The sequence below is a fragment of the Blennius ocellaris genome (assembly GCF_963422515.1).
Source record: "Blennius ocellaris genome assembly, chromosome: 18".
NCBI lineage: Eukaryota > Metazoa > Chordata > Actinopteri > Blenniiformes > Blenniidae > Blennius > Blennius ocellaris.
In genome coordinates, this window is record NC_137667.1 from 16,581,735 (window position 1) to 16,594,111 (window position 12,377).

Sequence of the window (12,377 nt, forward strand, 5' to 3'; positions counted from 1 at the left end):
TATGTTATGTTATGTTATGTTATTGAGAATGCTCCAGGGCTTCAGAGTTTTTGAATATAGAAAGGACACAGCCTGAAACTAAATTAATAAAACTAAAATTAAATAAATTCTAGTGCTTTTTGGGAAGACAATTTGTATAATGGTGATGAGTTTTTTTTTTTTTTTTTAATTAAAACATGCCGTTTCTGAACTGTAGGTTTAGAGAAGAAATAAAACAAGTAATACCAATGAAAGAACACGGAATCGTTTAATACATTTTTTTTTAAACAAAAACTTGTGGAGTTACGAGAAACTTTAATTTAGTCGTTAGGACTGGAACTCTTTTGAGTCGTTTGTTGTTTCTTCCCGGTATGTTTTTGTGAACGTACCAGTCTCACTCTGTAGCCAAATAAAGGACTACCTGGTAATTCTACGGTCAGTTTTTTTTTTTAATATAACAGCGATGAATAACATTGAGAATTGTGCAGTTTGTTTACATAATCTATCCTCGTGATGCTTTCGTGTATATTAGAAAATAGCGAACATGTTTTTTTTTCATGTTTCTGTGACGATTAGCGTGCGAGCTAACGGTAGCTTCCTATTTCCTGAATCGGCCAACTTCACTGTTTAGACAGATATTTAAAGCGTTTATCCGTTAATTCTTCTCCTGCAACGACTTGCATTTGATATTTTTGAATACCAGAAAGACAGGATTTGGAATAGTCAGTGTTTTCCGTGTGTGTCGTGTATCATATTTCCACTCCTGCGTCTGAAAACCAGGGTTTGTGTCTGTTTCGTCTGGTCAGGTCAGATCATGGAGTTTGCAGAGCTGATAAAGACACCCAGGGTAGACGGGGTTGTCCTACATCGACCTTTCCTGCCCACCGTTGAAGGGACTCTGTGTCTGACTGGTCATCACCTCATTCTGTCCTCCAGGCAGGACAACACAGAGGAGCTGTGGCTGCTTCACTCAAACATCGACTCTATAGAGAAGAGGTGAGGATCTGGCCGTGGTTTGGTTCTCATGGTCTGTCAGGCACTGTCACCATCACCATGTGGTTGCTTTTATAAATGTAATAGAGGACAAAGTCACCAAAGCAAGCAATGCCTTGTATTTTCTTTTACCTGTCTTTTAAACAGTCCTACAGAAAATGATGTGTACGAGTTTGACGCCACAACGTTAAAATGATCATGTTTGAAAGTATCTGATCAGAGTTTACAGACAGGATTCCAATAAAAGAAAATACAATTTGAAAGGTAGTTCCAATCGTGGTATGCGGAAGACTTTTAATGCAAGGCACCTCAAAATAAGAGGGCAGAAACAGACACCAGCTACCTTTCCTGTCAGCTAAAGGTGAGATACGCAAGCTCAAATTCACACATGCTCAGCAAAATAACCAGATAGAAAGTTAGTAATGTCGCCTGCTGGCCTGTTTTTAGTTGCTGCTGCAGCAACTAAATTAAAAACACGAACACATCTATCAATCCTGCTTTGCATCAGCTGTTCAGGCTGCCAGTGGTGGATTAATGTTGTGGGTTGAGCAGGACTATGTTGCAGACATGTTGATGATGCCACTGGACATATTCTGATCATTACTTGCAGCAAATCACCAGAAACCTTTTTTTTTTTTTTTTTTAGTTCAACTCACTTGCATAACTTTTGCAGTCATCAGGTCACAATTTAATGATTCCTTCATGGCTCAAGCCCTACAACTCCAGAGCTGCTGTATCATGTTATCATGTTACTATAGAGCAAGATGGCTGATTGCTGTTGCCGCCATTGACTTTATAGTGTTTATTTTGTCATTTCCTTCCCATTGTTGAGAGCTGCTGAAACAGCATTTGATGATGTTTGAGCCTTTCTCAGTATTGCCACGGCAGCGTTTCGTCGTCTTTCATTGATTTGTCCTCAAAAGTTGTGCTGGTGTTCAACAGCTTGAGCTTTAGATCAACCACTGAATGTTCAAATCAAATGAACAATGGCTGAGAGAAATGATGAACATGTGTCTTTTAGATTTGTCGGGTCTTTGGGAAGCATCATAGTCAAATGCAAAGACTTGAGGGTGATCCAGCTCGACATCCCCGGCATGGAGGAGTGTCTCAACATTGCCAGCTCTGTTGAGGTAAATAGAAATAAACCTCAGACAAATGTTTATATTCGAGCGGAGAGTGATTGAGTATGTCCTTATTCACTGCCTAATGTTTGTTTGCTTAATGAATATTTGAATCGTTGCAGGCCCTGTCCACTCTTGATATAGTTTCACTGATGTACCCATTTTTCTACCGACCGATGTTTGAAGTCATAGAAGACGGCTGGAATTCTTTTCTTCCACTGGATGCCTTTAAAGATTTAGAGTCCATGGTATGAATGATATCAGCGACAATTGATTCTATCTTACTGCACTGTATGTCCGTTCACATCGGGGACGTTATACGTTTTTAATTTGGGCTTTATTAATTTTCTGCTTTTTTGTTTTTCCTTGTAAGTAATCCTCTTGAATTGTGTCGCTCAGACAGATGAGTGGAGACTCAGTGAGGTGAACCAGGACTTTAGCGTGTGTCCGTCATACCCTCCCCTGGTGGCTGTACCCAAAGACGTGGATGACGACACACTGAGGAAAGCCGCTACTTTCCGTCATGGCGGCCGGTTCCCAGTGCTCAGCTACTACCACAAAAAGAACGGCATGGTGAGCATGACGCATATCAGTGAAATCTCCAGCTTGGACCGCTGATTTGCACGTTACGGTTGGTGCATTTCTGACTTTTATCTTTTGTGCAATGTGTGTGGAGAGAACTGCATTCCTCCAGAGACCTTCTGATCATTTTTGACTTGCAGGTGATGATGCGAGCAGGACAGCCACTGACGGGCACGAATGGACGGCGGTGTAAAGAAGACGAGAAGCTGATCAATGCCACCCTGCGGCCGGGAAAACGTGGCTACATCATCGACACACGCACCATCAACGTGGCCCAGCAGGCCAAAGCACGGGGTGGAGGGTTCGAGTCCGAGGCTAACTACCCACAGTGGAGGCGGATCCATAAAGCAATTGAAAGGTGAGCGGTTCTCATGGGGATTTGAGACTCCGACATTCTTTTTATTTTTATTTTTTTTGAAAGGGAGATTTTATGTTTTTGAAACATGCATGTCTGGATTCAGTCTTATTAAGTATCAGTCCATTCACGTTTTTTCTCGCGTCCAGGTCTAATGTCCTGCAGGAGAGTCTCATCAAGCTGGTGGAGGCTTGTAATGACCAGTCCCACAGCATGGACCGCTGGTTAAGCAAGCTGGAAGCCTCCAGCTGGCAGACGCACGTCAAGGAGATCCTCACCACCGCCTGCCTGGCCGCCCAGTGCATCGACAGGTCGGTGGAACAGATGCCCTGTTGCCTTGCTGTCTCGTTAACCATTAACCGTTAACCAGCGACGCCGGCGGCCGTGCTCACAGCCTGTGTGAATGTGTGTTGGCTCCAGGGAGGGAGCCTCGGTGCTCGTTCACGGCACAGAAGGGACAGACTCCACTCTCCAGGTGACCTCGCTGGCTCAGATCATCCTTGATCCGGCTTGCAGGACCATCAAAGGCTTCCAGGGTCTCGTAGAGCGAGAGTGGCTCCAGGTGACCTTCGCTGACATTTCCTTTTTCCCTCCGATTGATGACATCGGCCGCTGGCCATTTAGATTCTTTGAACCAATTGTTTAATTCATTACTGCCCTTCTACAAAAGATAATGTCTGACACATATTATACCACGCAAACGTCCCAACATTGACCTTGATTTTTAACATTTCCCCTCCTCCCTCCACAGGCAGGCCATCCGTTCCAGCAGCGCTGCGCTCAGTCTGCCTACTCCAACAGCAAGCCCCGCCAGGAGGCCCCCGTCTTCCTGCTCTTCCTGGACTGTGTGTGGCAGATCCTTCGCCAGTTTCCCTGCTCCTTTGAATTCAGCGAGAGCTTCCTGGTGCTGCTCTTTGAACACGCCTATGCTTCTCAGTTCGGTACATTCCTGGGCAGCGGCGCAGCTGAGAGGTCAGTCGGAAGTTGGCTGCTGTTGTAATAGCTGTTCCACCAAATTGCAAAAAGCTCAGTGTGTGTGCGATCATCTTGCATATATGCCCTTGGTTTATTGACGCAATAGCAAAGCACAATAGATCCTGCTTGGTAATATACAGAAGCAATAGGTAATGCTCAAAGTCACCGCTAAAGTTTTACCCGAGGAAAAGTAAAGCGTCTCTTCCAGCTTAATTGTCGTCATTAATCCACATCTGTGCTGTTCTGCAGGTCACAAGCCTGCTGTTAGAAACTGCTGGGAGCCACTGTTCTTGTAGCTTAAGCTTAACATCCTTTTCTTTTTTTTTTCTTCTTTTCTTTAAAGAGCCAGACTGTCTCTGCCCGAGAAGACGGTGTCCCTGTGGTCATGGGTGAATCGACCCCAAGAGCTGGAACATTTCTCCAACCCTCTCTACGAGGCAAACAGTCTTGTGATCTGGCCTTCGGTTGCCCCGCAGAGCCTGCTGCTGTGGGAAGGTAAGACGCGGACAAAAGCACATGCAGATGACTGAGATTTGTACGAAATGTAGAACCTCATCCTTGATAGAATGAGTAAATATACAAACAATCACCCACTGTGAGCAGCTTGAGCGTCAGCGTCTTGCTCGGGATCGAAGGTGTGAAAACAAATGGTGTGAAATAACCATCTGCTTCAAAATGGGATGTTTTGTTCATCAGTTGTCTTTTTTTCTTTTAAACTAGGAAACAAAAACTCAATGGAAAAGAGTCATTATCATGTTGGCACTGTAAACTATCACCACTAGAGGGCGTCATCGTGTTGGAACCTTTATTAAACTTGGTGACGTTGAAAGTCACAAGTAAATATTGTAGTTAGTGTGCACCATTTCTTAAAAGTTATGTAGGCACGTCTATTTTTTTGTAAAAAGGGAAGTTTCTCATGGCAATAACAATCACTTCTCACTTTGCAAGTTATTTTGTTCCACTGCTTTCCAAACTAAACCGCAACTTTATTTCTGTAGCAGCATTCAGACACAAAGCACATTACAGTGCTCTACAAGCAACTAAAGGAAATATTAAAAGAAAATGATTAAGAAAGACACAAAAAGAAGAATGGATGAAAGTCAAATCTATTGTTTGATGGAAAGCCTGATCAAATAACAGTGTCTTAAAAGTCCTAATTTAAAAGTAGTGAGTCTTTCAGGAAGTTTGTTTAGCAGGTGATTAGCGTAGGAACTAAAAGCTGCTTCGCCGTGTTTCTTCTGACTGAAACACTGAGTGAACCTCTTTATGAGGACCTCAAGGGTCTGTTTCATATTCTGCTAGTAAATCTGAGATGTATTAAAGTCCGAGACAATTCTTCAGCTTCAGAGCTAAGAAGTATTGCAGTCAAGTGTAACGTGAGAGCAGTAAACACGGCGGTTATCCAGCAGTGAGAATAAAAGCCTCAACAAGTTTCTCTCAATCTCGTTTGGTCAGAATTCCTTCATTCTTTAAATGTTTTTCAGATGATTTTATTATTGTCTTAATGTGTTTGATGCATTTCAGGTCTGAGTCCATAGTTACACCCAGATTTCTGCCTTGGTCTGTTGTCTTGAAAATAAAATGAATGCAAACATCGACATAAAGTGGATATATCAGCCGGCTGCTGCTTTACATTGGACATTGTAAATACTATACTTAAAAAGCAGTTATTTTAAGCACACTGACGATGGTTTTCTGGATTTATGTGCAGTCTTATCAAACTGCATGAGCAAACATAGCCACACAGTTTAACCTTCGTTTAAATTGGACGCGAGGTGATCGGAACAGTGTTACATAAAGAAGCGAAGGCGAGACTTTGCATCGTCAGCATTCTGCACATTGCACGTCGTGCACGGCAGCGATGTGTGCGGCCCGCCCATTCTGTCTTATTATGGTTGGCACTGTGAACGTGTGCTCTGGCTGACACTCGAGCTCTGCTGACACTGGATAGTGAGGAGCGCTTTACTCCCGGCTCTCATTTAGCCGGCTAATCTTAGTGCCCCGGATCCCTTCCTGACTGATCTGCAGCAACAACATCAGGGATTGATGCATGTAGGCAGCGCTTTCAGAGCGGAATAAACAGTGATTTAAACAGACCGGAAGCACAGTTTCGTAGAGATTTAACATTTTTGAATTGTGGAAATATACAGTTTTTGTTTGGGAGAAAGTGCACTTTGTTAAAAAATAGAGCCAGATGAAACCAGCGATTTCATAACAGACCATCTAAATGCAGAATGAGTTTTTCTTTTTTTTTTCTTATTAGGAAGAATGACGATACCCATGTAGCACCACGAGTCTCAATCAGGCTTTTCGTGGCATTTTTGATGCAATGTGACATTTTCTCATCATTAATGTAGATATCATCAGTTTAACCACGATTGTTACACGTCCTGAGTCACAGTGCAGCTCAGACGTAATACAGTCCATCCAGCTTAGAGTCAGGAAGTGCTGGAGATGATCCCGGCTGAAGACGGAGTGAAACCCTGGACCTGGTACCAGATTATTACAAAGCAACCACAGACAGTCTCATTCACATTCACATTCACACCTTTGGGCGATTTCAAAGTCACCAATTAACCAATTTGTTCTTGGGGAGAAAATCGGATCACCTGGAGAAAACTCACAACGAACACAGAGAGGACATGCAAATCTGCCCGCTCAAAGAGTTCCAGCACATTGGCCAAAGATTTATTTAAAACAAAATTATAATATTGAAGGAAGATTGAGTTTATACACAGAAGACGAGCAGGCAAAAGTGCAAATCATCATTCAGAACTTTTGTAAGCTGAGCAATTAGCCAGCTTAAGCAAAATGTTCATTTTACAATCAGAAGTGTGTTTTTGTACTTTTTTCTTTTTTTTTTAAGCATAAACACTCAGAGGAAAGAAAAATTATTGAAAAATAAAGAAATTTGCTACTGGTTTGGGTAACTAGAAATTTAAATTGTTTTTTTTAATTCTATTTTGTTGTTGTTGGTTTTTTTTTAATTATGACATGGGGTTTCAAACACATTTTAATTCAGGGGCCACATACAGCCCAGGTTTCACCTTGAGTGAGCCGGTAAAATATTGCCATAATAACCTTTAAATTTAAACTTTAAAGTTGATCTTTCTTGTGGCACAGGATATAATGTGATGGCAAAAAAATTATATTTTCACAAAAACCAAACAATTACTATGGGAAATGACCTACAAACTCAACATGAAGGCAATTTTAATGAAACATTTTGATGTAAATTACAATGAAATGTCCAAAACAAACCAAAACCTTCTCTTGTTGCTGTTGCATTGTGGGTGTTTTTACAAACTGACATCATGAGCAACGAGGTAACTGGCTTCAATGCTGATATCTCCCCTCGAGTCTCACTGTGTTGTGTCAGTACTCTTTTTGGAAATGTGTTTTTCTTTGAGAGATTTACAATTGGCTTGGCGTTTTGTCCGGATCGCAGCCTCCACCGGGCCGGATCTGGTCCACGGTCCTTATGTTCACCACCCCTGAATTATGACGTCACGTAGTCGAATGACAGAAGCAGGTCCAGTCGTTTAAACGCCGTTCTTGAAGTTTCCTGGTTCGGTGTCTCTCAATAAATCGGACCTCAAATGTAGCGGCGAGAAACGCCGAAGCAGGAATTTTAGCGTGTTCGTGATGGGCTTCCTGAGGTTTTGGGTCGACGGTTCAGTTCCGTTTGAAGTTCAGAAGACATTGGCAGGAGGAAGTCGGCCACGCTGGGGGAAGGGGTCCAGACATTCGGGGTCATTCAGTTTAAGCATGCAGTGTGTGGGGTCACTGCCGCTGCTGCTGCCCGAAGCCTCTCGGAGTCACACCCTCAAGCTATATGAAGAGGAAAATGACACGGAAGCACGAGACGGTCTGCTGACGCTCAGCCCCCGGCCCGCCTGAAACCTCCAACCTGCTCATGAAGACACGAAGGAAAACGGGGATGTCTGTCAAATATTTACTCTTCACACACTGAAGAATTTAGCACAGCTGGTTCCCTCATTTCTATGCCGTAGACAAAAGAAAGCCGACCTTAAAGATTTTCCCTATAAAGGACTTCTGAGGCGTCATGATTGACGTTCCATAAATACTCAAGAAAAGAGGTTTTCTTTTTCTTTTTCCAGGCTTGGGATGAATAAAAAAAAAAAAAAGAAGAAGACATCTTGAGCTTTGTCACAACTTGTTCTTGACACGTCGTCTAGAGAGGACCGTCGTGCGATTGGTCGGAGTGGAAGGGGGATGGATGATTTGGAAACACATCACTGTTTCCTTTTCTTTTCTTTTTTTTTCTTCCCCCCTCATCTCCTCCCAGGAGTCTAAAACGTCCTTGCCAGAACCCGCTCTGTTCTTGTTCTTGGCACCTTGAGAACGTGAACACGTTTCTCTATTTTTACCGAGTCTGTGTGCGTCTGTGTGCCTTGTGACCACGACCACGGAAAATGTTCAAGATGGAGGCATGTTGTATGTTCTTTGGGAAACAAGTACAGTTCAGAACATCTTTTCTTTCTTTCTTTTGAAACTTTCACTCAAATGCTGCACAGAATCAGTACTTTGACTTCTTCTTTATTTTTTTTACATTTGTAAGTCTAGTTACAGTAAACTTTTGTGAATTCCCCTGACGTCACACATGTGACACCACGTGGATCCAGGTCAGAATCTCACCTCTGCTTGCAGCGAATCACCACAGGGGGCGCCAGAGAACCAAACCGCCAATCTTGACATTGTTGTTTAAAATCTACCCCTTGTCTAATGAGTACACACACTCACACACACATTAATGTTGATGGTTTTAATGTAAAAGAAATATGATAAATGATGCATCTGCTTGTAGATCTCAAATATATTCTATTATTATTATATAAATATAGATATAAAAAAATTCTCCTTTTATGAGGAACTCTACATAAGAATTATAAAACAACAACAAAAGTGGCACTTTTTGGTATAATGGATCAGAAATATATGAAACTTACTGTTTCAATTACATTATTATAAAAAAATAATTACATTTAAATGATCTGAAATGCAGTTGTTAAGGGTAGATGACGAGGCATCCATATTTGACAATCACAACATTAACAAATGTCTTAAGAGGAGTGACGCGACGCTGAGGCCCGGGCTGAGATATCAGTGACGGCCAGCTCATTAGCCTCAAAGCCATGCTGGCAGGTTGGTTTAAAAAAAAAAAAAAAAATGAATAATGCAACAGCTGTAAGAGACATTTCACTTTATTTGGCACCAGAAGGTGTCATTAAGTTAGTATTTTTGTCATTTTCAGTACTAATTGTTTGATTATGTCACAATATAGACCCTATATCACATTTACTGTGCTCCACAATAGAAGAACAACTTTAAAGTTTAAATTTAACGGTTGTTATGGCAGTGTTTTAATAGTCCGGCCCACTCAAAATGTGACCCCTGATTTATTAACACTGTTAATTGTTTATGTGCATATATAAAAAAAAGAAATTGTGCATGAAAAAGAAGCCTCATAAATGGTGACAGATCCATATTGTGGTCCTTCTTTGCGGTGAATTTACATTTGTGATTGCCCGGGTGATTGCCTTGTTTTGTTCCCATTATAACCAACAAGTCACCTTCCTGCAGCGCGCTGCATTCCAGCCATACAACACGTCACATTCCCCTCTGAAGCTCCTCCACCCACTGCAAGGTCCAATTGTCGTTGAGCCGGATTTTTGCAGCCAATGAACTTGATCGCTTCCCTGTCACCTTTCATGCAAGACAGAAAAAAAACAATTGTTGTTCTATTATGTAAATATGTTGTGTGTTTGCTCTAAGTAAATTGCGTGAAGGAAGAAATCTCTTCCTCAAAGCTTGGCTTTTTTTAATCGGTTGTGTCCCTCCCTCTCTTTCACAGGAGTTTTTCTTCGCTGGAACCGCTCCTCCAAGTGTCTGGATGAGGCCTACGACGAAATGGTACACATAATCGAATACAACAAGGAACTTCAGAACAAAGTGAACAGCTTGCGCAGGCAGCTGGCCCAGCTTGAAACTGAAGACCCTCTGCTGCAGACACCATGAAGAGAAATGTCTGCGAAAGGAGGGGAAGAAAAAAAGATGGGAGGAGATAATGTGACAGTAATTGGGGATTAAAAAAAAAAAAGATCCTTTCCAGCCAGTGCAAGTTTAAAAATGAAAAAAAAGCTGAAATTTCAATAGATCTCTCTTCTTCTGTTAAGTTTTAAACAATAATCATTACGTGGAGTGAGAAAACACAACTTTCAAGAAACTCTTTGGTATAATGCTGAAATTTGCTTCATATATTTGCGTTGTAAAATCATTGCACATGCTGATTTCTCTTCACGCATGCTGACGTCTCATCTAACCACTGCAATCATACTTACATTTTCCGCCTCCAGCACGTAAACGGAAATTCTTGCTTCTCCTCAGCGACTCCTTGGTACATTCATTTGTTTTTGCGAAGGAGAGAAATGGTGCATATATTACTGCAGGGTTCACTTTCCCACCAAATATCCTGATGAATGTATAGAGCACTGGAGCGCTGCAGGGTAACTATGGCAACATATAGGGTGCTTGAAGGCTACACGTGACTTGGCCACACATTGAGATGACATAAGATGTGTAGGTACGGTCAGCACCCACAGCAGCGTGTAATGATGAGAGGGCAGGTTTATGTAATGCATATCTGGGAAGAATATTATATGAATTTATACATATTCATCAGATTATTTCTTGACATTCCAATCAGCGGCATGGCCGCACATCAGCACAACCTCAGAATCCCGTGATTCTCCTGGATTTCAGACCTCGTTGTTTTGTTTCATCCATTACATATTAAGGACGTCGTGATTTGTTTCATGGATGTCTGCGACATGTTCTCCCTCAAGAGCCAGTCGCATTATAAATTCACTACTTCCCACTGTGTATTTCTGCACAGTGCATTTAATTGAGAAGCTTATAAACAAGCGCATGATCCAATTGCCCTCCTGTCCCGTCTTTCTCTAAAGGATGACGTGTTGCTCCCATGTTTTAATAGGTTAAAACATCCCCAGCTGTAATATTTACAAAAAAAAGCGTGAAGATGGTTTCGTTGCCATGGTGACGGACACGAGACATTAATGTGGCATTACTGCTTTAAAGACCAGAGTCGTATAAGAATTGTTACGCTATCTTGAGAAATGCATCTCTGAGTTGCATGTTTTCGGAACTGATGCACTTTGTGTGAAACAGATTTCAGTATCGTCACAACATCCTGCACGTTAAGCCATTTTAGAAACAATGTCTTCTGATGACAATTCCATTCGCTGGCATGAACTTTTCATCAGTGCAGACCACAAGTAGCACTGTCCACATTAAACAGGGGAGCTTGCCAATATATCACGCTGTTGTGAGAAGCTGAGCCTTTATTTCGCAGACGACATGATGGAGTTCAGTTTAACTGTCGACGCCTTGAATCTTATAATTGTGTTGTGGTCTTTGCATCAGTCTTGACCCGCATTGTTGCGGAGACGGTTGATCTGGTCTCTCAGCGCTGTCCGTGGTCCTGCTGTTTTGGAAGCTTTACATTTACAGTCCTGTGCTTTACGGCCAGTCGCGTTCGTTTGCCAGTAAGAAAATGCAATTATCTCTGCTTGTTTTACTCCAATAGCGGTAATCTTTTCTATAAATATATACTAATCACACTAAACTGAGTTTATTCCAGCCACTACTTTAAAATGCATTACAAAGGGAAAAAAGGTTTACATGTATCGTTCATGTGTGCACTATTTACATTGTCTCCTGTCAGCCAAAAAAAAAAACACCCTGTTGCTTTCTGTATGTATGCGTGTGTGAAACAATGAGCCCCACCAGATTAATGGGGCGACTCACGACGGAAGATGTTTATTATGCTTGCATTATGTCCGGTATTTGATGTTGCTTGAGCAGAAGATTATCGTACTGTGTTACGAGTAAATTCTTCCACAATGTGCAATGCCTTACTGTAAAATCAGAAATTAAAAAAAAGAAAGAAATTAAGATGTGTTTACTGTTATCAGGGCTGAGCAGATGCTTGTAAAAGTCTATTTCTGTTCAAATAATTTAATTGTTTTTTTTTATGTTATCAAGCCAATAAAATTATAGCACAACAGATGAAATTATAATGACTTGTTTTTATTATCAGTTCTTAATATTTCACGGTTACTTTCAGGCTGCTGTGGTGGAATAAAGCTGCAATAAAGCTTTCAGATAGGATGTGTTGATATTTATAATCACTCAAAGAAACTGAAAAAAATGTAATTAACAGAGAAATCATTATGCGGTATGACCAACATTTGCCTTCAAAGCAGCATCTTGTCACAGAGTTTTTGAAGGAACTCGCACATCTTGTGGAACTAAGTTGAATGAATTCTGAG

The 12,377-nt window shown here is 41.5% G+C and overlaps 1 protein-coding gene across 2 annotated transcripts; it reads left to right on the forward strand.

Moving 5' to 3' along the window:
• Nucleotides 1-352: 352 nt before the first annotated feature.
• mtmr9 (myotubularin related protein 9) lies at nt 353-12,095 on the forward strand. 2 transcript variants are annotated; one of them, XM_080514507.1, is made up of 11 exons: nt 353-414; nt 786-975; nt 1,994-2,102; nt 2,216-2,341; nt 2,493-2,666; nt 2,816-3,033; nt 3,180-3,341; nt 3,451-3,592; nt 3,782-4,002; nt 4,349-4,500; nt 9,881-12,095. In XM_080514507.1, exons 2-11 carry the CDS (start codon nt 794-796, stop codon nt 10,042-10,044), a joined length of 1,650 nt encoding a protein of 549 aa, XP_080370633.1. In that variant the 5' UTR covers nt 353-414; nt 786-793; the 3' UTR covers nt 10,045-12,095. The 2 variants fall into 2 exon arrangements, with proteins under 2 accessions (XP_080370633.1, XP_080370634.1); XM_080514508.1 differs by having other exon boundaries at nt 367-403.
• The last annotated feature ends 282 nt before the right edge of the window (nt 12,096-12,377 follow it).